Here is a 27,397-nt window from a genome sequence, read left to right as displayed (position 1 = left end):
TAGAAATATGGTAAAGTTCCTTGTTTAAGGAAAGCATACTTCTTTTGATTTCTAGAAACCAAATTAAGTATTTGAAAGTATTAAGTATTTGACAGGCAGTCAATTAGAGGAGAAGTCGTTGTTTCTGTTGGCACTAGACGATAGGACTTGCTAGAATGAGTTTAAATTATGGACAGAAAGATACCAGCTGGAAATTAGGAACTTTTTTTTTACAGTTAGAGTTTTTTACAGTAACAGAGAAATTATTAATGCCCGCCCTGGGAGATACTTGACCCACGGCCCGTCTGCCCTTAGCCCATTGAAATTTCACATACTGTTTGAATCCCACCACCATGGGAACCTGTTACTAAAATTTTTGGATCCCACCACTGGCTAGATTCATGAATATCCTCATGACAATTAAGGGTCTGCCCCCTTTTATCTCACTGAATGCAAGCAGGGATGCAATTATAATGTTTCAATTCAACCAACAGTACTCGACTGTGAGTAGAAACCGCAGTCTGTGCTATGCTGCCTCAGTGGTAGAAACGGGCTGACCCCAGATGCAGGACTGGACACGAGGTGAAACCATCAACCAAAGATATGCAGGACAGTTGAAACTAGTGGTGTTAGAAAGTGCAGTAAAGTCACAGACCATTTATGGCGACCCTGAAGGGTTTTCGAGGCAGGAGATGTTCAGAGGTGGTTTGCCTGCCTCCATGTCATGACCCTGGACTTCCTTGGTGGTCTCCCAAGCTTAGCTTCCAAGATCTCACAATACTAGAACCAGGGGGCATCCATTGAAAATGCTGGGGGGAAGAATTAGGACTAATAAAAGGAAACACTTCTTCACGCAACGTGTGATTGGTGTTTGAATATGCTGCTCCTGCAGTGGTGGCCACTCACCTGGATAGCTTTAAAAGGGGCTTGGACAGATTTATGGAGGAGAAGTCGATCTCTGGCTACCAATCTTGATCCTCCTTGATCTCAGATTGCAAATGCCTTAACAGACCAGGTGCTCGGGAGCAACAGCTGCAGAAGGCCATTGCTTTCACATCCTGCAGGTAAGCTCCCAAAGGCACCTGGTGGGCCACTGGGAGTAGCAGAGAGCTGGACTAGATGGACTCTGATCTGATCCAGCTGGCTTGTTCTTATGTTTTTATGATGGGGTTTGACTAGCCTGGGACTTTCCTGACATGGCAGGAAATTGTGCTTCCAAATCCCGCCAGTCAAGTTAATTTGCCTGGGCGTTTGGAATCAATTTTGTTTCATACCACACCTTTGCTTCAACTTTGTGCTCCAGCCCAGCTGAATCATATCATATTTACCCATTTGAAGACAGGCTTGTGCTTGGCTGACAGTTTAGAGACGCGCAAAGTCCGCACGTGGCATCCCCAGAGTGAAATCCTCTCCTCCGCACGATAGCTTTGCAGAAACTCCCATGCAAGGGAACTGAGCAGGACCAAGATGGCAGCGCTTCCCAGGAGAAAGAGGGGGGCCTCGAGGAGGGAGAGGAGATCAGAGGTGGTCGACTCCATGTCTGTGCAAACCTCTCACTCAACGACTCAAAGGGTTCTGCTCCCAGCTCTGGCGACAAAAGCCTGATCTACGAATGTTCTGGTGCACATCACAAGGGAGCGGAATCCGGTCTCCGTGCAGCCTCTGTGCCCTCAGCCAGAGGCATTGCACAGCCTGGCTTCCCGTGGCCCCCGTTGCATCAAGCAGGCAGGAAGCTTTCTTCCACTGCAAATGTAACCCCCATGCTCAGAATGGGTTGACCCAGAAAGGGGCGGAGACTCAAAGCAGCAAGAGGCTGCAGAGCTCATGTAGTTTGGAGGAGACGAGGCTACCAGACTCGGACCTTGATTTGTTTAACCCCTTAACACCCTGTTAAGGTAACTGCAATGTTGTTGGGAACTAGTGGGAAGGGAGTTGTTTGTTTTTGCTATGTTGTAAATGTTGGAGTTTATTGTTTCAGGGTTTCTTTTTGTGGTTGTAATGGGTGAGAGTTCCCCTGGAAACCTTCATCATGTTGAATCCTGTTCACCAAGCCCTTGGAGTCTTCAGGAGCCAACCCACTTGCAAAGAAGAATTGGACTTGGCAATATCAGAAGAGTGTAACTAGAGGACTTGAAAATGCAACCTGAAAAAGGACGAGTGTATTAAATGTTGGTGTTATATGTTGCCATGTTAAGAAAATGCGCCATTTTGTGTTTTGTGTTTTTTTTAATTTGTTGTTGCAAACTCATTCCAAGTTCTGCCCCACAGAACCCACAGACAGAGGTTACACAAACACTTCAGTGCGCTCAGACAGTATAAATGTCTGTATTCCCAGAATAAATCCCAACAGAGTTGCAAACAGATATTCTTTGGAGTGCTCTGAGATGTCTAACAGAGTTTCGTTACAGCATAAGAAACGGTATGCCTTTTATCTTCCAGCAATAATTTAATCATTATGCATTCATTGTCTCATTTCTGCAAAAACCTGGTAAGAATTTTAGAAATTGCATTTTAGCTTTAAATGCAGGCTCATGGGAAGAAAGACACAAATGCCTTTTTATTTACAGTCACATTCACATAGGCCGGTATTCTCTGCCCCACTGTGATTCTTGTTTGCTTAATCGGTTCAAGAAAATACAATATTACGTGACTCTTTGCTGGGATACAAGTTTTTCACTGATACCTGGAATAAATAAACTTCTAATCTCTCCTTAGTCAGAAGACAGGTACATGTACTAAATGAACACTAGAGAGACTTATCATTAAGAACAGGGGTAGGGAACCTGCGGCTCTCCAGATGTTCAGGAACTACAATTCCCATCAGCCTCTGTCAGCATGGCCAATTGGCTATGCTGGTAGAGAACTGATAGATGTCCCAGCCTTCAAACAGATTTCCTGATCAGAAGGCTATAAGAACAAAATAGCCAGCTGGATCAGACTAGAGTCCATCTGAGTCAGCTCCTACTTTTCGCAGTAGCCCACAGAGTGCCTTTAGGGAACTCACATGGGAATGTGAAAGCAATGGCCTTCTGCTGCTGCTGCTGCTCCTGGAGGCACCTGGTCTGCTAAGGCATTTGCAATCTGAGGATCAAGGAGGATCAAGATTTGGGGCCATAAGTAAACTTCCTCCTCCATAAAATCATCCAAGCCCTTTTGGCTATCCAGGTGAGTGACCGTCACCACCTCCTGTGGCAGCATATTCCAAACCCCAATCACTCGCTGCGTGAAGAAGTGTTTCCTTTTATTAGTCCTAATTCTTCCCCCCAGCATTTTCAAAGAGAGGAGGAATCATTCTTCAAAGAGAGGAGGAATTATTCTTCATACAGCCTTGTGGTTTAGTGGTTAACGTATTACTTGAAAACACTCAAAGGGACTTTGGGTTTCCATGTGCCTATTTTAAGTAATACCCCACCATATAACTGTGATAAAACCCTGTAAAGCTGGCATGTTTGGGGAAACAGTGCAAAGCCCTGTGGTTTAGACAAGCTAATTCTCAGATGCTTCTAAGGATGTCAACTGATTTTTTTTTTGGGGGGGGGAGTCCTCTCCCTTGAATGGGATGCTACTTCACAGGTATTGTTATTTACCTCCACACCAGGGAAAGTTTCAGCTGCCCATTTCCACACATTGGTTTTGAGTAGAACCAGCATGGCGTAATGGTTAGGAGCAGGTGGACTCTGATCTGGAGAACTGGGTTTTGATTCTCCCCTTCTCCACGTGAGCAGCAGACTCTTATCTGGTTAACTGAATTTGTTTCCTTGCTCCTACACACGAAACCTGCTGGGTGACCTTGGGCTAGTCACAGTTCTCTCTGAACTCTGAAGGTGGGTAGAGGAAGGGAAAATGAGTCCGTAAGCCACTTTGAGACTCCTTACTGGAGAAGAAGGTGGGGAATAAATCTTCTTATGTATCACAGAGCTCACACACAAAATCTTTTCTGTGAACTGGAGATGAGTGCTTTCTAGAAAACTGCAGTGTGGTAAGTTGGAATCCAGAATCATAGAGTTGGAGAAGACCCCAAGGGCCATCAAGTCCAACCCTCTGCAATGCAGGAACACACTCCTGTCAGATGGCCATCTAGCCTGTCTTTAAAAACCTCCAAAGAAGGAGACTCCACCACACTCCAAGGTAGTGCATTCTTCTGTCCAGTTGTCCTGGCTGTCCAGGAGTGCCTGATGTTCAGGTGGAATCTTTTTTCCTTCACCTTGAACCCATTACTCCTGGTTCTAGTCGCTGGAGCAGCAGAAAACAAGCTTGCTCTCTCACCAACATGACATCCCTTCAAATATCTAAACATGGCTATCATTTGCCAAACTAAACATACCCAGCTCCCTAAGTCTCTCTTCATAGGGCAGGAATTCCAAACCTTTTACCATATTTGTTGCCCTCCTCTGGATCCATTTCAGCTTGTCAATATCCTTAAATTGCGGTGCCCAGATCTGAACACAGTACTCTAGGTGAGGTCTGACCAGTGCAGAGCAGATACAATTAATTCCCTTGATCTAGACACTATACACTTACTGATGCATCCCAGAATTGCATTCCCAGAGCAGAATATAGACTAAGTACTGGAATACCTTGTGGTCTCTTCCAGCTCTATGATTCTCTGAGCTAAACGGAATTAATGTGTGTACAGAACTAGGGACAGAGGAAATATTACATGCTGAATACAGAGACAATATTCTGTAGTGAGATCTGAGAGTCTGTCTGTGCTGTACTGTGATACCAGAAGAGGAGTCAAATCCTGATATGATCTCAGATATGTAAAGGAGTGTGGCCAAGGATTAAAAGTCACCTCAGCAGAAGTTGTTGACTAAGTTTGTTTTATTTTATTGTAAACATTTAAGCCAAAGAACATATATAAATAAAATTTTATTTTGTTACATGTAACCTGGAAGAGAGAAGAGAGAAGAAAGAAGAAGAAGGAAGAAGAAGGAGGAGGAGAAGAAGAAAAAGAAAGAAGAAGGAGAAGAGGAAAGAAGAAAGAAGAAGAGGAAGAAGGAGGAGGAGGAGGAGTTTGGATTTATATCCCCCCTTTCTCTCCTGCAGGAGACTCAAAGGGGCTTACAATCTCCTTGCCCTTCCCCCCTCACAACAAACACCCTGTGAGGTAGGTAGGGTTGAGAGAGCTCCGAGAAGCTGTAACCCTCACTGACCTGGGAAGATAAATCAATAAAGCAATCAGAGACCTTCATCACTGTATACCTACTCAGTAAATATTTCCCATCACAAAGTGTCACGTGTAATACTGCACAGAATAATGGCTTTGACAAATGTTGTGCTTAAAAATAAGTTCTAATGCTCATAAGAACATGCTGCTGGATCAGACCAGAGTCCATCTAGTCCAGCACTCTGCTACTCGCAGTGGTCTTTGGGAGCTCACGTGCAGAATGTGAAAGCAATGGCCTTCTGCTGCTGCTGCTCCCGAGCACCTGGTCTGCTAAGGCATTTGCAATCTCAGATCAAAGAGGATCAAGATTGGTAGCCATAGATCGACTTCTCCTCCATAAATCTGTCCAAGCCCCTTTTAAAGCTATCCAGGATAGTGGCCATCACCACCTCGTGTGGCAGCATATTCCAAACACCAATCACACGTTGCGTGAAGAAGTGTTTCCTTTTATTGGTCCTAATTCTTCCCCCCAGCATTTTCAATGGATGCCCCATGGTTTTTCATTCTCATAGTCTTTTGGTACTATTTTCTATTGCAGAAGCACCCTACTCTCTTCTGCTGTACTACTACTGACCGCACTTAGATCTTTCTGTGAAAAAGGGTATAGATCAAAATAACTGAGAGACAATTGCCCATGAAACGAGAGACTATGGACAGGATTTATATTACTGTCGGGCAATGTTTCCATTTTAAGAGATGCTGGGCTCTAGAAGGAAAAAACAGTCCTCAATAAGAGAATACTCAGGGAAATTTTATCAGGAGTTGGCAGCAGAAGATGGAGACTGGTTAGCTGCATTTCCTATGAAGTTTCATCCCTGTGTGAATTCTTTGATGATAACTGAGATGTGAAATTAGCTGAAACTTTTCCCACGCTCCAGGTATTATATTGTTTATTCATGTAAGGTGAGAAAATTTTGATGGGAAGTTAGTTTCCACTCTAAGATAAGCTTTCACTGTACTCCAGACATTTACATCATTTCTCACTATGTGAATTCCTTGATGGGAAGTAAGCCTTTTACTGTCACTGAAGTCTTTTTCACGCTCTGGGTACTGATATGGTTTTTCCCTTGTGTGAACTCTTTGATGGGAAGTAAGGTTTGTACTGTGACTGAAGCCTTTTCCAAATTCCAAGCATTTATATGATTTCTCCCCTGTGTGAATTCTGTGATTGGAAATAAAGTTTCCACTCCAACTAAACCCTTTTCCACACTCAAGGCATTTATATTTCTCCCCATGTGTATTCTTTGATGGGATGGCAGGCTTGTACTGTGTCTGAAGGCTATTCCACACTCCCGGCATTTGTATGGTTTCTGCCCTGTATGGATTCTTTGATGGGAACTAAGGTTTCCACTCTTACTAAAGCTTTTTCCACACTCCAGGCATTTATATGGTTTCTCTCCTGTGTGAATTCTTCGATGGGAAGTAAGGCTTCCACTCTCACTGAAGCTTTTTCCACACTCCAGGCATTTATATGGTTTTTCCCCTGTATGAATTCTTTGATGGGAAGAAAGGTTTCCACTCCTATTAAACCCTTTTCCACATTCCAGACATTTATATGGTTTCTGCCCTGTGTGAATACTTTGATGGGAAGTAAGGCTTCCACTCTGAATGAAGCCTTTTCCGCATACCAGGCATTTATATGGTTTCTCCCCCGTGTGAATTCTTTGATGGGAAGAAAGGCTTCCACTCTTACTGAAAGCTTTCCCACATTCCAAGCATTTGTATGGTTTTTCTCCCGTGTGAATTTTTTGATGAGAAGTAAGGCTTGTGTTGTGACAGAAGGCTACTCCACACTCCTGGCATTTGTATGGTTTCTCGCCTGTGTGAATTCTTTGATGAGAAGTAAGATGTCCACTCTCACTGAAGTCTTTTCCACACTCCAGGCATTTATATGGTTTTTCTCCTGTGTGAATTTTTTTATGAGAAGTAAGGCTTGTATTATAACTGAAGGCTTTTCCACAATCCAGGCATTTGTATGGTTTTTCCCTTGTATGAATTCTTCTATGGGAAGTGAGGCTTCTACTGTGCCTGAACACTGCTCCACACTCCTGGCATTGATATGGTTTCTGCCCTGAGTGAATTCTTTGATGGGAAGTGAGGCTTGCACAGTGTCTGAAGGCTACTCCACACTCCTGACATTGATATGGTTTTTCCCCAGTGTGAATTCTTTGATGGGAAGTCAGTCTTGTTTTATTATTGAAGTCTTTCCCACACTCCAGGCATTTATATGGTTTTTCCCCTGTATGAATTCTTCGATGTGAAGTAAGGTGTCCCCTCTCACTGAAGTCTTTCCCACACTCCAGGCATGTATATGGTTTCTGCCCTGTGTGAGTTCTCTGATGGGAATGAAGTCTTGCTCTGAAACTGAAGGCTTTCCCACACTCTACGCATTTATAAGGTTTTTCCCCTGTGTGAATTATTCGATGCAAAGTAAGGCTTGTATTGTAACTGAAACCTTTCCCACACTCCTGGCATTTGTATGGTTTCTCCCCTGTGTGAATTCTTTGATGAGAAGTAAGGGTTCCATTCTGACTGAAGCCTTTTCCACACTCCTGGCATTTATATGGTTTCTCCCCTGTGTGTATTCTTTGATGGGAAGTTAGGCTTCCACTTGTACTGAAACCTTTTCCACACTCCAGGCATTTATATGGTTTTTCCCCTGTGTGAATTCCTTGATGTGAAGTAAGGCTTCCACTCTGAATGAAGCCTTTCCCACACTCCAGGCATTTATATGGTTTCTCGCCTGTGTGAATTCTTCGGTGGGAAGTGAGATGTGCACTCTCACGGAAGCCTTTTCCACACTCCAGACACTTGTATGGTTTCTCCCCTGTGTGAATTTTTTGATGGATAGAGAGGCTTGTACTGTAACTGAAGCCTTTTCCACACTCCAGGCATTTGTATGGTTTCTTCCCTGTGTGAATGATTTGATGGGAAGTGAGGCTTCTACTATGACTGAAGGCTACTCCACACTCCTGGCATTTATAAGGTTTCTCCACGATGTGAATTGTTTTATGGGTGACAGGGTGTCCACTCTCGCTGGAGTCTTTGCCACACTCTTTCACTTCATTCGCTGACTTGAATTCTCCTGTAGAAAGAGAAAAGAACTAAGATATGAACACGATAAAAAAGCTACGGTTTGAATGTTAGAGACTGAACCAAATTACTTGCAGTACAGCATGCAAGAACTGAAGCACCAGGTGTCTGAAAACCATTTCCAGAATCCTGTATGGCAATGAAATCAAAACACCAGCCCTCAAATGTATCCACAGGCCTGTCGTTTTACAGTGATGAAGGTCTCTGATTGCTTTATTGATTTATATTCCCAGGTCAGTGAGGGTTGATGGAACTGGGGCTCTCATGGGAATGTTCCATTCATGAAGTTGGACTCACAAATGTCCCCCTGGCCGAAACATAAATGACTAGTCCTCCTATTGTCAGAAAGGCTCCCCTGAAGTTGTTTAAGCCACATTGTCTCCCCCAGCTTTTTAATTCAATGAAGGAGTCGCAGTCCCCTCAAAGGCTCCAACTCCACTTTCTCTCTCTCTTCCTCCCTCTCCCTTTTTTATTTCAGCTAAACCTGAGAAAAAAACAGGAATGAAAAACAATTGTAGAAATGGACTGGAGAAATTAGAGGGTCTCGTTTACATTCAAAGGATATCAATCTTGCAAATAATTTCCCCGTTCTTTCCCTTTGATTTGAAACATCAGAAAGAGCTGCTGTTGTCAATCATTTATAATCTCAGAAGGATGCAGACTGCAGCCTCCCACAAAGTCCTCATATTCCCCCAAATAATTGCCTGGCATCTCTGTTTAAAAGGGTGTCAGGTGGCTGGAGAATAGCCGTGCCACGGAGCCACGGCCACTCAGGGTGGACAGGGAATAAGTGATCTGAACTTGGTACAAGAAAGCAGGCTGTTTTCATAGGTTCCAGATCTACACCCACCATTTCCACATTCACAAAATCTCTGAGGCCCTTTCCACACAATGGAAATGGCACCTCTCCACCGGCAGAAATTATGCCGGTGGAGGGTAGGAGGCCGTTCACTCGGGAGTATGCGAGCAGCCCCGCAGAGGCCAGCACAGAAGAGGTGGCTCCGCACGGAGTCGCCTCTTCTGCGTCCCCCCTACTCACCTCGTCCTCCAGCGTCAGTCTGGAGGGCTGCAGGGACCCACCAGCCCATGCTGCCCTCCGACCTCCTGGGGTCAGAGGGCAGCGTGGGCGGGTCTCAGCAGCCCTCCAGACCGACGCTGGAGGACGAGGTGAGTGGGGCGGGGACGGGAAAGCGGCGCCTTTGGCGCAGTGCGGTTCGCACCACGCCGATGAGAAGGCAGCGCTTTCCAAAAACCTCCCTTGGGAAGGGAGGTGGAAAGCAGCGCCTTCCGGGCCGCTTTTTTGCTGTCCCTGGGCCGCTGTAAATGGCCCTTGCAGAAAGCGCCAGAGGGAGGGTTGGTCAAAAAGTGATGATGATCCTCACAGAAATCCACCCACTCTTAGACAGAAGCACAGGCAAAGTACAGTCCTGAAGGACATATAGTAGCTACCTGGAAGTTCCTCCTCTTCATCAAAGATCCCAAGCAACACCTCTTCTTCCTCTTCTAGTTGGGATATGAGCTCGGGCTTAGCAATCATAGGACCTTGTTGTCGGGGGGGAAAAACACAACCAAAATTATAACTTTTCTGAGTGTAAATAAATTCCTCAGTTTCAAGCCCATCCAGAAATGCACAACAGGCAAGTATTAGGAATGGGAATAATCATCCATCCAGAACTGGATTTTTTTTGTTGCTCCCTGCCAAACTGAGAGGAAAATGCCAGCTGTAAACTAAGTCATTGGAAAAGTTCCCTCCACAGCAGCCTCTCAGTCCAGGTAAGGCAAGACCCAGATTGGAGAGACCTTTCCTTGTCACCTCTTCTGAGGTCCTCTCAGGGGGTCCAACCCAGGATTGCCAGGTGGGGTTTTTGCAATGTAGCAAACCCAAAAGACCTCCCAAATCAGAGGAAGGATCATGGAGAGTAGCTGAGATCAGCTCTTGGAATCAGCCCAGAAGAAAAGGATCCTCACCCAGAGAAGACAAATTCCAGAAGTTCTCCATCATGACTTCCTTGTACAGCGCCCTTTGGGGGGGCCGCAGCAGGGCCCATTCCTCCTTGGTGAAATGCACGGCCACCTCTTCAAAGGACACCCCACCCTGCAAGGAGGAGGAGGAGGAAAGATTTCTTTACATCAGTGGAAAGCTGGTCTGCAGGTGATAGCCAAAAACAGAGAAATTGTGATGGGTTCCAGGGTAACTCTACTCCTGATAGGAGGAACAATGGATTTGCTTATTTAATTTATAAGCCAAATTATATGACTGTCAGTATTTTCCCTTATCAAGGATGGTTTATAAACTGGTCCAGCTAGCAAACATCTTGCTTGCTTTCTTAAAAGCACCCAATTTTCTACTGACTGTAGGTGGGCCAAACGAATACTTGTTCCTTTTCATTAAGAGCGTTTTCTTCTGCAATTCTATTCTAACTCAATCCTAACACATGTGTTTGCTCACTGTTATGACTCTGTTAATTTTGGGGTTAAATGACTAAACATGCCCAGCCCCCTAAGCCTCTCCCCACCAGGGCATGGGTTCTAGACTCTTTCAGTGGCCTTCCTCTGGACACGCTCCAGCTTGCTAAGATCCTCCTTGATTTGTGGTCACATATTAAGAGAGAGTTAATTAATAGGGGAACAGCTGCACAAAGAGGAGGGGAGCAGAGCCCTGTGGGGACATTTGGCCACTCACCCCCCATACCTCTTTGGGGCCATCCTGGAGCCAGAGGGGCTGTCTTCACTGGCAGGGGGCTAGCTGCCTTGTGAGGAAGAGGCCACAGATGTCCACATGGTAACTGACATGGGAAATTCATGGCCCGGTTTTCTTTCATAGTTCCTGCTTGGCCTTCTCCTCTCCTGCCAGTCTAGACAAGGGAATGGGGGGTTACCATGGACAGTCGTGAAATCTGGCAATGCCAGAGTGAAGGAGCCTGATCCTCCAAGCCCTGGAACAGAAGGAACCATCGTTTCCCATTCCTGAATGTCTGAACAGTGCCCGACCCCCGTTTACCTGAGCTGGCTGCATGACGGCTCTCTTCCTTTTGCCAAGTGCAGGAGATGGCGGAGAAGGCATCAAGGACGTCTTTTCACTCTTGCCTGGGAGCGGGAGAAATAAAAGGGGTGGGGGATTCCTTTTTTTTGCACTACAAACACGTTTCCTGTGCCAGTTCCTTGAATGTTTCTCTCTCCATAATGGCTTCAGGGCCCAACGGAAGAGGACCACCTTTGATCGAGGAAGGCTCCGGGGTGTTTGACCCATCATCTTTCTCCCACTATTTGGGGGTGGCCCCACATTCATACACCCTCCTTGAACTATTTCCTTCCAACCTCTCCAAATCCACTCTGGGGCAAAGAGTTGCTGACCCTGCCTGAAGCCACCCCACACCCTTGCCCCACAGAGGGATGGGATGGACTGCTTGACATAAAGTTGCAGGTGACAGATGCTAGCTAGGAGTGACTATCTCCCCGCACACAGAAAACTAGCCATCCAAGGACATAGTTCCTGCCCTCCCTGCCTGGACTGGCCATGATGCGTTTCTGGGGCAGGGAAATTTTAACAGAGGGGAAAATGGATTCCTCTGTCCGCACTCACAGGTGAAGCTCCCTTGAATCCACGTGTGGAAAACGCAGACAGAAAGGCCCTGATGTTTTTCCCCCTCCACTCCACCCTGTTAGTCTCTGTGAGAACTCCCTCCTGGACACGTGGACCGGATTTTAGATTCATGCACATGCCAGAGATGGACGGGGCGTCTCCCCAAAGACTGTACTTTCTGAGACTTTTAAGGAAGCAACAACTAGATGGAAAACTTCTGGTGTCCTTTTACCGCTGTGCTATAGAGAGTGTCCTAACCTACTGCATCTGTGTATGGTTCTCCAGTTGCACAGTGGCGAATAGGAAGGCGCTCCAAAGGGTGATCAATACTGCACAAAGGATTATCGGCTGCCCTCTCCCCTCCTTGGAAGAAATCTATAATGCCCGAAGCCTAAATAAAGCCCAAAATATTCTAAAGGGATCAAGATGCTCATCCAGCACACTCTCTTTTTCAAACTGCACTGCTACCATCTGGCAGACGATACAGGGCCCTCAGAACTAGGACAAAGAGGCTTAGAGACAGCTTCTACTCTAGAGCTGTGGCTATGCTAAACTCCACTGCTTCATATTGATGTATTTGGGGCTGTGTAGGGATGGGTGGAGGATGATGATGTATGAGTCTGAAATTGTGTGCATCGAGGAATGCTGCTGTAAATTTCGTTGTGCGTGCACAATGACAATAAAAATGCTTATGCTTATGCTTATGCAGATGATCTCAAAGAGATCCAGCGACTGCATTTAATAATCTGCAAGGCCTGGAAGGAAAAGATCCTCCCCATGAATATGCAGCAGAGTAGAAAAAGAGCCCCCCAAACAACAGGAAACTGACAAGAACAAAGGAGAAGGAGAACAAAATGGCAGGGGGGGGGGAGACTGGTGTGGTCTCCCATTGGGGCTGCTTTGCGGACACAATTCAGAGGCAATGGAGCTTCCGCATGGGAGTTTCCCCCACATTTTTGTGATCCAGAGGGCCCCCCCCCCCCTATATTCCACCAGGAGTTTTTTTAAGCTCGGTTTATTAAGCCAGCAACTGAGTATCCTGTCTTGGTATAAACTGGCAGGCACAGAGTTACGACGAGATGACAGCTGTCAGCTTTTTGAAAAAGGCCCCTCCCACCCCCCAAAAACACTTTCCTGGAGCAGAGGAAGGAAATATGGGAGCTGCCTTGGCAGAGAGGGGGGGGGGGGTTTCAAATGGCAGCCCCCTGAAAAGGCTCAGTTGCAGCCTCCAGCATAGCAGGAAAGCCCTGATGCTCCACAACCAGGTGGGGAAGGGGAGGGGGGGAAAGCACCCAAGCCCCTCCCCAGAAGCAGCCCCTCTTGGGCAAACCCCCTGGGCAGAGGGGGCTCCGGCCCCTGCTCTGGTTCCCCAAAGACAAAAGTGCACGGGGGGGGGGAGGGTCCAGTTCTGGGGAAAATCTGCTGGGATGTCCGCTGCCCCCCCCCCCCGCTCCTGCCCTGGATCTTGAGGGAGGGAGTCAGACCCCCCCCCGCCCCCTTTCCCTCCCTGCTCTGGGCGCCAGAGACGCCTCCTCGCCCGCCAGCCCAATTGGGGGGACCCTAAAGCTCTGCCTGGCCCCTCGCTGGTTTCTCTCCACCCCCACCCCCACCCCCACACCAGCTGGGATCCCCGGGGGGGGGGAGGAGGGGGCCCTTTGCTGAATGGCCGCTGCAGACTCTGCGCCCCCCCCCCCAGGAACCTGAACTCTGCCCTCAAGGGGGAGGGGGGTCGGCAGACCCTGACCCGGGGCTGGTGGGGGGGAGGAGGAGGAGGAGGGTCTCCTTATCTCGGGGGTCCGGCGCCCCACAACCCGCTTAATCCTCCGCACCCCCCCCCTTGGCCCCACCTCTCGCGGTCCTTCGGCCAGCAGCCCCCCCCCCCGGCCCACCCAAAGGCTCCCCCCTCCCTCCAGCCCCGTCGAGCCTCCCCGGGCGCCGAGTTCGGATCCCGCCCTCCAGCCCTCCTCGTGGCTCCTCCTCCTCCGCACCAAGGGGCCACGTGACCCCCCTCCCCTCCGGGTCTTGCACTGCAGCCCCCTCCCCCCAAAGCCCCCTGCAGCTCACCGGCGTCCCGTCCGGACATTCAAGCCGCATCCCGTGGGGATGCTCTGGATGATCAGGGGCTGCTTCCGGGAAGGGCAGGAAGTGGCTTCCTCACCCTTCCGCTGCCTCTCTCCGTGGCCTCTCTAGGACTGCGTCTCTCACGCCCTTTAACCCTCGCAGGGCCACTGAAGGGGGGAGGCCGGCAGAAATGTCACTGTCTATGCTTGGGTGTTGTTGTGTTACTCGTTTCCCCCGCTAATCCACACATGTTATAAACACCATGCATGATCACATAAAAATAAATAAATAAATATGATATAATATAATATCAGTATAATATATATAATATACTGGCGGGGCCCGGCCACGCGTTGCTGTGGCTTATTGTGGTGAAATGGGAAAGGAACAGTAGCAGCAAATCAACTGCAGAGGCCAGCAGTACGTGCTCATGGAAACACGCAACCTGATACTGTGTGATGTCATTGATGTGTGTGACCGCATCCTCCCTCACTTCTCTTCCCTTGCATGGCACCCCTCCCCCTGCCTCCCTCCCCTCTCCCTTTGCTAGAGTGGGTGGGTCATATCCAGGTGCTGCACCCCCTCCCTCCCCTCCCTAACTTCTGTTCCCCTGCATGCCTCCCCCTTCGTCCCTTCCCCCTCCCATCCTCTCTTCCCTTGCATGCCTCCCCCTCCCTCCCATCTCCCTCTGCTTGGGTGGGTGGGTCATATCCAGATGCTGGGCCCACTCCCTCCCCTCCCTTGCACACCTCCCCCTCCGTCCCTTCCCTCTCCCTCCGCTGAATGTGTATGAGAGTGTGTTGTGTAACAGTAGTGGGTGAGGCACATAGAGTGAAAGGTACCTGCGTGTGAGGGGGGGAACCCCACCTGACGTCTCACACGGCAACGTGTGTATGTGTTTCACATCCACTCGAGTTATTGCCTATGTACTGTTTTCACTGCCCATATCCGGCCATCTGAGCGAACATTCTAAGGGCATGAACCTTCTAAGGGTGACAGTTACACACAGGCCGCTTCATGGCCTGGTGTGCCAGGAAAAAGATGTTTTACCTGACTCAGGTGTGTTGTCTGACAGCGGGAGGTACAAAAGAACACAGTCGGGGGAATGAGTAAGTGTCTGTGAAGTTTTCAGAGCGTTTGGGCCAGCAGGTGCGGGGTTATTCTCGAAGCAACAAACACATGGTTCCATTTTTATATATAGAGATAGATTATATACCTTCCCTGTTGCAGAGGTTTGGGGCAAGTGAGAAGCCAGGTGTTGCACCTGAAATTGCTGCAGAGTTTAATGTGTCTGCATGAAAGGCCTCAAGATGATCACAAGCGGAATCATCTCCCCAATAAACAGATGATTGGGAGTTTAATGGAATCACTGGGAGTCGCCTCCTCCTCCTCCTCCAGGGTCAGCCAAGGCTCAAAGGCCAGGCAGAAGGTTCTGCATTTCCTGCTATTTATTCTGCCAGGCTTTTTGAAACGTGCTTATTTCTTCCCTTTCAAGCTCTTCTCTCTCTCTTGCATGCGGGGAAAATGCACCCCTGGTTCCTTCTCATGCTCTCTGGGCTGTTGTGCGATACCCAGAGGCACACAGGGGTGGGTTTCGGGTCAGGCGGCAGCTTCATGATTTATGTATGTAGCTATTACAATATTCACACCCTACCTTTCCTCTTGGTGCTCAAGGCAGCTTGCAGTGGGTAAAAAAAATTACCTTAAAACCAAAACAATAACAAAACCCCAAAGGAGATGACCATGATTTTATCCACATATATTATGCTACTAGCGTGGCCCGGCCACGCGTTGCTGTGGCAATTGTCCTTCTCATCACAGTCCGCAACCCACACAGATGTGCAGGCAGGTCCAATGATCCGCAGTATAGCCTTTTGGGGTGGTCAAATGGAATCCCTCTTTCCCTTTTCAATTCACATTGTTATATGGTGGTGTCTTGTTTTTTTTAGTATAAGGTAACCCTTTCCATTCCACAACGGAACTGTCCAGAGTCGCGAGAATCCCGGCTGTCCATAGAGGGCTGGTTGGATTTCACGCACAGTCCTGGCCTTGGAGTAGCAAGGCAAGGAACTGGGGGAGCACGGAGGCTGCTATCCCAGAGATCAGGCACAAGCAGGAGGCAGGGTGGTGAAGGCAGCTCAGATCGGCAAGAGCCAGCTCCCCTGGGTTCTTAAAGGGCCACGATGCAAAGAAGCGGAGCCAGTAGTGTTGGTTTGCCCCCACCCCCAGCGGGGATTTTTTTCTAGAAGAAAAAAAGGGGCAAGAGCTCCAGCTTGCTTTTAGTAAAAGAGAGCTGTGGCGAATATGGGTGAGGAAGTGGGTAAGTGGTGGTTGGATGTGAGGGAGGGCAGAGTGAGGTGTGTGAGGATGAACTGGATGTGTATTGTGTGGTAGCAGTGGGTGAGGCACAGAGAGTGAAAGTTACCTGCATGTGGGGGGGGGGGACCCACCTGACGTCTCACACGGCAAAGTGCGTATGTGTTTCACTTCCCCTCGTATTACCTTCCAGTATTACCTATTTACTGTTTTCACTGCTCATCTCTGCCCTTCTGCGCAAACATCCTAAGCCCTCATCCCAAGCCCTCTGGCCACAGACAGACAGGCTGCACGGACATTCTAAGGGCGACAGAGAAACCCAGAGGACTGAGGAGAAACAGCCCACCACAGGAAAAATACTTCTACCATACATCAAGGGAATCACAGATCAAATAGGGAAACTGATGAAAAAACATCACCTACAAACCATCTTCAAACCCACCAGGAAAATACAGCAGATGCTACGCTCAGCGAAGGACAAGAGAGACCCCCCCCCCTCACTTCTGCAGGACTATATCGCATACGCTGCAGCTGTGGAAAGGTCTACATAGGAACCACAAAACGCAACATTCAGACCCGTATTAAGCCTACCCTCCGCCGCCCCTCTCGCCGCGCCTTCTCTAGGACTCTCTGTAGTGGAGTGGAGTGAGTTCTTGGGTGGAGGGGATTTCTCCGCAGCTGCAATTCAATGGGCATGGAGAACCGGACCCAGGCCTCTGTTGTAGCTTTGCCAAGCCACTGGGTTCACTGAGCCATTTACTTGGGCACAAAACTGGATTTTTATAATGTTATTTTTTTTTAACAAACAGTTTTAATAAGCAGTCCTGGGGCAACACAGAGAAAAAGGTACAGGAATTTAAACTGAGACCAACAGAAAACAAAAGGAAAGAGTCAAGCGTGCTTACTAAAAGATAGTTCGTAACAAACTGTAGTAATGCACCGCTGACCCAGCAGCACCGTGGTAGAACGTTGGGACGCCAATGGACCTACGGCCTTGCTGGTCGCACCGCACCCCCACTCCTCATCCCCCTATGAGTCATCACGGGTGCGAACTGTCACGGCTCAGTACCGCGCGTATGAGGACAATGGTCTTGCCCAGGGGTGAGATTAGGCTCAAACGCTTTACGCTCACTCTCCGCCGTAGCCAGGTGAGATCATGCATCACGCTGGTGATCTCCAGGTCTCCCGGTCTCGGCTCAGCCTCCTACCCACCTGCTTTGCGCCCACGATGAAACCCTAATAAAGGTGCGAGACCAGCACAAGGGCAGAGTTGTCGGGATCCGCGATGGAAGTCAGCCGCTTCCTGTTGCTGGCGCTCTCCGCCAGATGAAGCACCTCCTCAGCTGTCTCTGGCCTATTCATAGCGGCGGCCTGCCGGGGGGGATGACCATGGCTGGTGCGGGGAAACCGGAATCCTCGAACCTCCACCGCCGCTTCACCGTCGCCTGGGGAAGGGTCAGCGATACCGAAGTCCCTGGCTGGACCGGCGCGATCCAGGTTTCACCGCTTTGGTGTCGCCTGTCACTCTGGATCGGGCGTGATCGGGAGACGCGCGTACCCTAGGACACTCTCTCGTCCGGACGGAACACCGGTGAGTATGGGGAGCTTGCAAAAAAGCAGGGCTTATGACAAACGCACGTTGGCCGAACTGAAAAGCTGCTTAACGAAATCGCGGCAGAGATCCCCGCAGTAAAGAAGGGAGCTGCGCGGTCTGGTTGAGGAGATTGAAGCTCAGTGTCCATGGTACCCAGAGGGGAGGGACATTGAATCTTAAGGACTGGGGAAAACATCGAGGCGCACTCTTCAAGCACAGAGCCTCGTAGCGCCCGATATGTCGCTAAGCTACTGGCGTGGAGACAATGTTTTGTAATACCATCAGCCTGCAGACCTATGGCTCCCTTTGCTGTAGGCAGCCCTCCTTTCGACATCTTTTCACCTTCAATTTCAACCCGAATTTTCTCTATCCACTAAATTGGACGCCTTCCTGTCCTCCTTCTGCCCCCCACAAACCTGGCTCCTTCACCCAATTCAAACTCTCCAGCGGCTCAGCCGCTTTACCTCCTGCTCCGCTTTGTTCATTTTACCGAAGCCACTGCACCTCCGTCAAGCCGCCAAATAGTGGCGCTGGTTTTCAAAACTCTCGCCCAGAGCGTATTAGCCACTCGATCTGCAGAAGAAAGAAAACCCTGACGGAAGGACGATGCCGAATTCTTACATTGTGCCCCGTCCACTTCACAGATACTCGAGGGGGGCAGGGAGGGAATTGGCGTCATTAAGCCGGAGTTGTCGAAAGTACAGCCCCCTTTTAAGCTATAACATCCTCCGCGACTCCCGCCAAAGCGGTCGCGGGGCGTGAGGGAAAGGATCACCAGCCCCTATGTAGAGAGGCATGCTAGGAAGCTGATGGCGAGAATCACTCTAATGGTTCGGACGACTGGAAGACCACCTTCCGCGATGCTCCTGAGGCCTGCACAATTTGTGATCTGGGAGAAGCGAAGTTCCGCCGGCAATGCTTTAGCAGGGCAGCCGCCCCTCGGCGGCCTCATACAGCAGCTCAGCTTCTAATGCGGCTTTGATGCCTTCAGTAACTTTAGCAATCAGATCGTCCTGCCCGGTGGCCACCCTTCCCACGATGCGCCTCTGTAAGATCGCCTCCAAAGGCGTTTTTAGCGAAGTCCCCTAATGCCGGGCAGCCAACCCGGAGTTTTCACAGCACCGGCAGAAGCCTCGGGAGCCTCTATGCTGAGTTTGTAGAACAGGCTCCAGGAGGCCCTCTCAAGAGGCGGAGTTGACAACGAGGAGGCCCAGAGCTGAACCTCTCCTTAAGCATGCCAAGGAGAGCTTCGCCTTCCGCTGGAAGTGCCGCCAAGATGCGATCACAGGCCTAGGAAGGAACCCGAGCTGGCCGACATGCTCCAAAAGCTTGCCAGGGATATCGTCGGATCTTTTCGCCCATCAAGCCAGCCCTGGTCGAATTAGTCGCCTCTCTCGCTGCCATGGAGGCAGCCCCGAGACCTAGTGTTTCCAATTCATGCGAGCCAAAGCCAGGACATTTCGGAGGAATTGCTTAGAGAAGCTGCCAGTGGGAGCCTACAACCCTGGCGGAGGAGGGTCTCTCCCCAGAGTGGCTTAAGACCCCCCAGGAAGTCTAGGGCGAGGCTCCCAATGCCAGCTGGGGGAGGCCAGCGCCGGGCATCTCTGGCCAGCCGGAACCAAGATCCGCACCTCAAACCCTTCCCCCCGAGACTCCCCATGAGATCTTGGCTGCTCCAGCTCAGTATAGTGATCCCATCCCCACGGAGACCATTAGAGCTGAAATTAACGCCAGCTTCGCCCAGCTGAACAGGGTTGTTCATCATCCCAGGGTCATCGACCCCATGCACCGAAGAGAGCCATCCACATCCAAAGTATGGGACAAACATCCTGCAAGAGCTTGCCAAGTTCACCGGAACACCCTGCCTCTATGCTCTCACTTGAGTCTAATCTAAGTTCAGCTAATCTAAATCTCGTTGCTTTCGCTCCCCTCTACGTCTATACTTCCTGCTCTACTAGCCCCTTTCTACTTCCAAAGTCACCATGCCTCTCCGGGCCAGTGCCCTCAGAATGGTACGCATTTCAAAAAAATCTCTGCAGAGTCCACAGTCCACTGAATTGCAGCAGAAAGGAATGCTGGCCAGGAAGAAGGACTGCCGTTTTGAGCTCTTCCTCAGAGGATGCCCCATAGCCAATCTACAGGACAATGAGGGGCGGAAAGGGGAAGATGCTCTCGCACAATGGCCTTAAGCCAAAAGTCCTTCGTGAAGAAGCCCCCCTTGGCCCTCTCCAGCTGTAAAGGGTTAAACCAGATCTCATAGCCTCTGAGCCTGTGCAAAGCCCTAAGCTCAAAGCTCCCGAAAGTGGCAGCAAAAATCGTCAGCACCTCAGAGAGAGCAAAATCTCAAATCAGAGTTGCAATCACTCCCCTGTTACTTTATATGTGCTCTGTATGCCCTATGTATGTTCTGTGATGTCTTGGCCCCTCTTTCTTCTAAGAGGACTAAAAGTTTTTCCCCTCATAGAGGATTTTTCCATTGCTTCTAAGCTATGCTCTTGTTATTAGCTTCAATTAAAGTTTTCTCCTTCTGATTATGTGTGCCAATGCCTTGAAAGGCTTAGCACTTCATTACAGACATCCGGGCTTTAAATGGGACACAGCTTCGTCGTGCTCCCAGGATACCGATAGGACCTGCTTCAAGTCAGCCTCCTCCATCTTAGTTTAAACCTTCAAAACTTTCCTTCAAACCTCTCCTTGAGAACCTTTTCCTTCGGTCCATCTGAGGCCTCACACTGCCACATTGAAGTAGGCCTTAAGGTTTACATATGAAGCCAAAATCATTTTCTATGCTCCCACATTCTCTGCTGAGGGCTCCCTGGCTGATCGCGGTGCCCGGGGGGTCTCTCAGCCACACCTATCTTACACCAGCCTCCGCCTGAAGGTAGGGAATGCGAGCTCAAACGGCCAGTCCCCTTACGGGGAGGGGAAGGAGTAGAGCTGACTTCCAAACCCTTCCCCTGCCTTCCCCTTTCTGCACGCCTCCTCTTTTTCTAATGGGCTGACGCATGTACCCTTTCTAGATCTAGGATCTGATAAAGGGGCTTTTGCAGAAACCCTCTCAATTTGCTCCTGTGATCGAGCCTCAAGCCCAGGAACTGTTTTTCTTTGCATCTTCTCTCTATATCTTTCCTATAGGCAGCGTATATTACGATATATGACTATAGTGGCAAGAATTGTTCAAGTTGCTTTGCAAAAAAACCCACACCTTAGACGGTGATTGGGATTGTTTTACAAACAAACATCCGACCTGGATATAGCCTCTCCCTTCTGGGCCTAAGCGCTTCGGCAATTCCCTTGCCTTTGTATCTCTTAGCGCCTTGAATGTTGCAAGTGATCGTTGTCGGAATGGAGCCAACTGGGCGCCTTCTTAGCAAGCTTGGCCAAAACAAGCGAAAAAAAAGGGAGTAGTTCCCCCCCTATTGACCCAATCAAGGTCCTTCCATCCAGCAGACCATATCCAAAAGTACTCTTCTCTATTCTCTATCAAAGAAATTGCCCGCCCCCACTCCAGGGCTTGGGCTTTCCATTGTCATCTATAAAGAGCGAATTAACTCCAGCCAGCACGCCAAAACCCCTGGAGAAAAGCGTCGCTTGTTTTTTTTTCTCTTCCATACAGAGAGTTCCAGCCCGGCCATGCCAGACCTGCCGGCTATCACGAGATGGAGCCGGGGCCTCCCTGGAGGATCCGACCCCGCCGCCTTCCCTGTCGGGGAGGGCCCGATTGCCCCCTAGCCTGGGCCGAGATGGGGAGGGACCTCTGGAACCAGTACACTCCATTCTTCCCGCGGAGATCGCGAGCCCAGGCTGCCATTCCGAGGGCCAGCTATGGCTCAAGCGTTGGCGCTTGTGTGTCGCTGCTCCTCATCTGGCGCCATTCTCCTCTCCCTCTCTGCCGCCCCCTAAAGCTAGAAACTTGAGGTACAGCTAGGAACATTCCCCTGATAGATTAACCACTTGGAAGGAACTCTCCGCTGTTTCAGCAGCAGATAATTGTTGGAACCGCCTTCTCTCACAACCTTGGCACCATTGAGAATCACTCTCGAACCTGCAGCGCTAAAGACTATCAGTAGCTCTCCACTCATCTTGAGAAATCCGGCGGACTCGCATACCGCTATCGGCTCTGTAGCTTTGGTGATCCGGCAGCAAAGAGCTAATGCATTGGGCAATTATGCAACCGCGAAGGTTGCCGCTTCGCCCTCGTACATCATCCAGCCTATGTATGGTTAGCCATAAGCTTCTTTATTGTTTAAATTTATTACGCATGCCTAATTTTTTTGAAGGTTATGTTATTTGTTATTGCGCATTTCCGCCTTCGTCTGTCTGCCGGGACTCTCTGCTACCCCATAGGCTCTCCACCCCAGGAACCCGGCGCCGGCCACGCCGCCTCGCCCGGCTCATCTGCCTTTCGGGACCCCTCACCAACCGAGAAGCGGCCAGCGATGTCGCCCTCTCCAAAGGCGGGAGCCTGTCTCCCTCATAGCTTCCTCTTGTGGGAGCCCCGGACTTGTTTCCTGCTTAACACTACAAGACTATTGGCGGCTGGCCTGTGCCCGCCTCTTGAAGCCCATCAACTCCACCTCCACCGCTCTGGGCCCTGGCCTCCGAGGCAGCAGGAACTTCGCTGATCAAGCGACCTGAACCAATCGTTACGCTATTGATTCCCACTTGTTATTGTTACATCACCAAGGTTGTGAGAATGTACATAATATGTGTTGTTTTAATCTTTCTGATAATTCCCCAGTTGATTCACATGAAAGTCATTGAGCTACAAAGAGTTATCATCCCTAATCTGAAGTATGATGTTTTGCCACTTATTGGTGGTCAGCCCTCTGGAGCTGGCTGCGGGAGAGATGGTTGAGTGCTATTGGCGCGGCCTTGCATTGGTTTAATTGTGTGCCCTCGTTATCCGGATCTTAGCCCGTTCAATGTATATCTAATATTGCCTGTAACGCAGTGTGCAAGCCCTCGAATTTCCCTTTGCCACGCCCAGCCAAGTTCTAATGTTACACAAGCAGCTTGAGTCGAAGCGATAGGCAATGGAGAGGAGACAAAAGCGTCCCTTTAAATGCAGCCCCTTAGCCCCGGTCCCCTTTTTTCTAAAATGTAAAAAAGGAGGAGATGTAGTAATGCACCGCTGACCCAACAGCACCGTGGTAGAAGCGTTAGGGCGTAATGGACCTACGCCTCTGACTGGACGCTGGGCGCGACCCCACTCCTCATCCCCCCTATGAGTCACGGATCATGAACGCAATCTGGCTCAGTCACGGTAGCAGGGACAATGGTCTTGCCCCCAGGTGAGGATTAGGCTCCAGGCAGCTTACGCTCCTCTCCCATGACGTGAGGCCAGGTGGTGAGATCATGCATCACATGATGATCCTCGAGGTCTCCCCGATCTCCAGCTCATCTCCCTACCCACCTCCTTTACACGCCCACAATGAAACCCTAATAAAAGGTGCGAGAGACCAGCACAGGGCAGAGTTGTCAGGATCACGAAATCCCGCGCTTCCTGTTGCTGACGCTCTCCGCCAGATGAAACCTCCTCCGCGTCTCGCCTATTCCTTAGCGACGACCCTGCGGGGATGACTACAACAAACAGTTCTCAAATCCATGAGCAAAGTTCCAGAAACAAAACTTTACAAGCAAGGCTGGGTTACAGCATGAAAGATTCAAGTGGTAACAGAGTCAAAAGTGACCACTGGTCTGAGCCTGAAGCCATTACTCCTCTAATTTAGAACTAGCCAATGAAATCGCAGAAACCAAAGAAGAGTCCGGAAAAAGAGGACTCTGGCCCACACTCCTGGTTAACTCCTTAACTGGGGCTTTGACACTAGGAAAAAAGAAGTTGGTTTTAAGACAATGAGTTGCAGCTGTGGCAAAAGATAAGGGGTTGGAGTAATCTTGAAAGGGACGGCTCCAGACACCCCAATTAAACCACATGTGAAATGTCAGCAAAACAGCTTCTCACGAGAAGAGCTACAGAAAGAACGTCTGAACAACAAAAGGGAGTCTATTCTGTGCCAGGAAGTGTCTTAGCCAAAGTTCAATTTCTGTACAATGGGCAAGACAGTTGAGCGAGAAGACGAGTAGGGGGGATGGGCCTGAGGACCCCAGCCCGGGCACCAGCAGCCCAAGTGGCCCTAAGCATTCTGAATATTGGCCTGGCCGGGGTTAAGTCCTTTTAGAACCCATCGTCAGGCCCATATTTATTTACTGAACTGAGCGAAATCCACACTCCCTTCCACGGTGAGACCTGCGGGGTCTCCCAATGGGGTTGCTTCGGGGCTCTTTACCAGCTCGGGTCCCTCGCCACCCGCTTCGCTGATTTCACCACCAGGGACTCCACCCTGGCAGTTTCCCAGGCAAGGGGCATGGGGGGCGGGCTAGCCACTTACAGGCCGACGTCCCCAGAGCTCCGTTCTGAGCTTGAGTCTCGCCCCACCTGGGCGATGGCCTGCCACAATGTCCATCAAGCCTCCCTAATAGCCTGGGAGAGCATTTGAGCTCCCAGAATCAACTTTCGTGAGCCACAGGGTGGAGGAGGGTACATCTTCCTGTTCCTAAAAGAAAGCTGGGGGAAGCTCTCTCCTCGGCCAGTCTCCCAGGAGTATCTGAGGTACTCACTCTGGCCTTCCTCTTTCCTGTTCTCCACCGCCTCCAATGCCCTGCCACCCTCTGCTTCGCTCTCCTTCTTGGTCTCTGACTCCTTCCTTCCTCCACTTCAGTCTCCTCCTCACGATCCACCCCGAGGCCTCGCTTCCCTTTCAGCTTTTTATCCTTTCCCCTTGTCGTCCACAACCCCCACTCCCTCCCCGATCAGCTGCAGAAGCGTCTGCCCGAATCCCTGCCTTCACCCTCCCCTGCCCCACTTTTCTTATTCGGGGACCCCTTCCCATGCTCCGGTCTGGGGCGTGAGGAGGTGAGTCAGACGGTGCATTACTCTGCGCTTGTGGAATGCCTGCCCAGCCTGTCCGCACCTCTTCTGCCTTTGGGATGGCTGTAGGGCTGTCTGCCATTGGCGACAGTGGGGGGTAGCTCTACTGGACAGCTGTGCCCCTTACTCCTCTAGGGTCCCTGCCAACATCTGGGGACGGGGAAGTGGCCAAGCCTTCCTTAGCCAGCCACTTGATTTCAGCAGAATGAATCTGTGGGAATGACGGTTGCTAGGCATAGCTAGGGAAAATGGAGCCCGGTGCAAAATCTGAGTTGTGATGCCCCCTCCCCATGTTCGTTTGTGTTTTTTGTATCTTTTAGTGTTTTTTCAGTTTTTGGCCTGCAGGGGGAACAGTTTTTAGGCTAGCAGCATCAACATGTCAGGATATCTTTAGGATACTATCCTGATATTGCCAGCCAAGTTTGGCGAAGGTTGATTCAGGGGCTCCAAAGTTATGGACTCTCAAAAGTGCAGCCCCCATCTCCTATTAGCCCCCTTTGGAAACAATAGGGGCACCCCCCTTTTGGAGTCCATAACTTTGGATTCCCTGAACCAAACCTCACCTAACTTGGGTGGTATCATCAGGAGAGTCCCCCGAAAACTCCCTGAAATTTTGGTGCTGCTAGCTAGCCTAAAAAATGCATCCCTTGCAGGCCCAAAACTGGAAAACAATAAAAGATACAAAAACAAACCTGAAAATTTCGCTGCCCCCCCCCCCCCAGGTGCATGCCTGGTGCAACACGCACCCCCCAGCCCCCTTGTAGCTCTGTCTCTGTGCTGCTATCTATGAGGTGGAAAACTCCTGGAGATTTAGGCATGGCACCCGAGAACAGCAGGGTTTCGGGACGGAGAAACCTCCATGAGATATAATACTTCATACTCTATCGTTCAAAGCAGCCATTTCTGCCATTCAGCCAGTGTGGTCTCTAATCTGGAGAACTGGGTTTGACTCTCTACTCCTTCACATGAAGCCTGCTGGGTGACCTTGACCTAGTCACAGTTCTCTTGGAACTCTCTCAGTCCCACCTACCTCACAAGCTGCCTATTGTGGGGAGAGGAAGGGAAAGGAGCTTGTAAGCCACCTTGGGTCCCTTACAGGAGAGAATGGTGGGGAATAAATCCAAACTGTTCAGGGAAACTCATCTCTGCCATTTGGAGATCAGCTGTAATCCTGGGAGATCTTCCACTCCCCCTTTTAGGTGGTCCCTGCATGTATTACAGAGGGCATCATATTAGGAGACAGGTTCCCTCCTGGGGGGCATGAAAAAAAGAGGGAGTCCCTCATCAGAGGCAGGAGTTGATGAGGGTGGTATGATTGATGAGCCAAGGAGCCTTGAATTGAGTGGCAGCCATCCTAATATCCTCCTGCAATGAGCTCCCACAGCTACAATTAAGAGGCTGGGCTAAGCACTCCCTCGCTTCCCTGGGCATTCTTTTCTGTCTCTAGTGTAAAGAAAAAGTTTGTAAATGTAGCATGTACAGAATAACAATCTAAAATACCAGCCCCAACATTGATGCCAGTGCTCTGGATCTTCAAATGTTCCTTCTCCTCTGGAAGGGCACCTCCAAGACTTTGATTTGTACTACTTCCTCCTGCAGAAATCATCGTCCGATCATCTTCCCAGAGACCTGCTTTTAACCAGTCAGGAGTCTTAGTCATGCTTTTCTTCGATTCCAAATGCTAAATGCTCATTGGAGGATTTGGAGCTCTGTTTTCCAGTAGGTGCCACAAAGAATAGCCTCCTCCACGCAGGGCCAATCATCAGCCACTTAATGGTGTTCTCCTCTGCTTTGAAAGAGGATATTTTGGGGGGGAAATTCTTTCCGCCCTGGGAGAAAGGCCAGTTGCCAGGCTCTGCAATGAGTCAGATGGGGGGAGGAAGCAGAATCTTACTTGTGGCCCGTGGGTTTGTCATTTGGTGGTGACAAAAAGATCTGACCCACAACAGAATGGAATTAATCAGGGAGGCCCTGTTTTGTCAGCCCCATTGAAATGTGGGGGCAATACATAACAGACCAACAGCTTTCCATACTTTGCTTGATAGGGACTCTGGGTTGGATCTCAGGGAAGGAATAGTACCACTCTAACAATTTGCATTGCTCAGACCTTACCTGGAACACTGCATTCAATTCTTCTTACCACAATGCATGAAAAATATTGGACCGTGTCCAGAGGAGGGTGACCAAATGGCAGCAGAGAATGGAGACTGTTTAGCTGTATTTACTATGATTTCCTCCATGTGATTAATTTGATGATTAGTAAGGTGTGATAGCCAGCTGAAACTTTTCACACACTCCAGGCATTATACGGTTTGTCCCCTGCATGAATTCTTTGATGGGAAGTTAGGTGTCCACTCCTACGGAAGTTTTTTCCACAGTTGAGGCATTTATACGGTTAATCCTCTGTGTGAGTTCTTGGATGGGAAGTTAGGTGTCCACTGGAACGGAAGCTTTTTTAACAGCTGAGGCATTTATATGGTTTCTCCCGTGTGAATTCTCTGATGTGCAGTAAGACGTGAGCTGTGACTGAAGGTTTTCCCACACTCCAGGCATTTGTATGGTTTCTCTCTTGTATGGATTCCTTGATGGGAAGTAAGATTTCCTCTCTGATTGAAGCTTTTTTCACAGACCAGGCATTTGTACAGTTTCTCCCCTGTGTGAATTCTCTGA

General features: G+C 49.6%; 2 protein-coding genes and 1 long non-coding RNA gene across 5 annotated transcripts in view; 1 reads left to right on the top strand and 2 right to left on the bottom strand.

The window, feature by feature from the left end:
• Positions 1–1,493: 1,493 nt before the first annotated feature.
• LOC125440397 lies at positions 1,494–13,201 on the top strand. The gene is made up of 3 exons (XR_007245690.1): positions 1,494–1,506; positions 10,076–10,078; positions 13,071–13,201. It is a non-coding gene; the product is annotated as an uncharacterized LOC125440397 (long non-coding RNA).
• The window catches only part of LOC125440106 (zinc finger protein 420-like), a 313,705-nt gene continuing 292,273 nt past the window's right edge, over positions 5,966–27,397 (bottom strand). Inside the window, 5 exon segments of the mRNA XM_048509682.1 lie at positions 5,966–6,372; positions 6,375–8,234; positions 9,692–9,784; positions 10,211–10,337; positions 11,244–11,329. Of these exon segments, the coding sequence (XP_048365639.1) occupies positions 6,044–6,372; positions 6,375–8,234; positions 9,692–9,784; positions 10,211–10,337; positions 11,244–11,329 (2,495 nt within the window). The 3' untranslated portion in view covers positions 5,966–6,043.
• The window catches only part of LOC125440145 (zinc finger protein 501-like), a 215,548-nt gene continuing 213,938 nt past the window's right edge, over positions 25,788–27,397 (bottom strand). For all 3 annotated transcript variants that reach the window (XM_048509783.1, XM_048509802.1, XM_048509792.1), the window contains one exon: positions 25,788–27,393. In XM_048509783.1, coding sequence (XP_048365740.1) covers positions 27,199–27,393 — 195 coding nt within the window. In that variant the 3' untranslated portion in view covers positions 25,788–27,198. The remainder of the gene's footprint in view (positions 27,394–27,397) is intronic.

The sequence above is a fragment of the Sphaerodactylus townsendi genome, linkage group LG01 (genome assembly GCF_021028975.2).
Source record: "Sphaerodactylus townsendi isolate TG3544 linkage group LG01, MPM_Stown_v2.3, whole genome shotgun sequence".
Lineage (NCBI taxonomy): Eukaryota > Metazoa > Chordata > Lepidosauria > Squamata > Sphaerodactylidae > Sphaerodactylus > Sphaerodactylus townsendi.
This window is presented reverse-complemented; position numbering and strand designations above follow the sequence as displayed.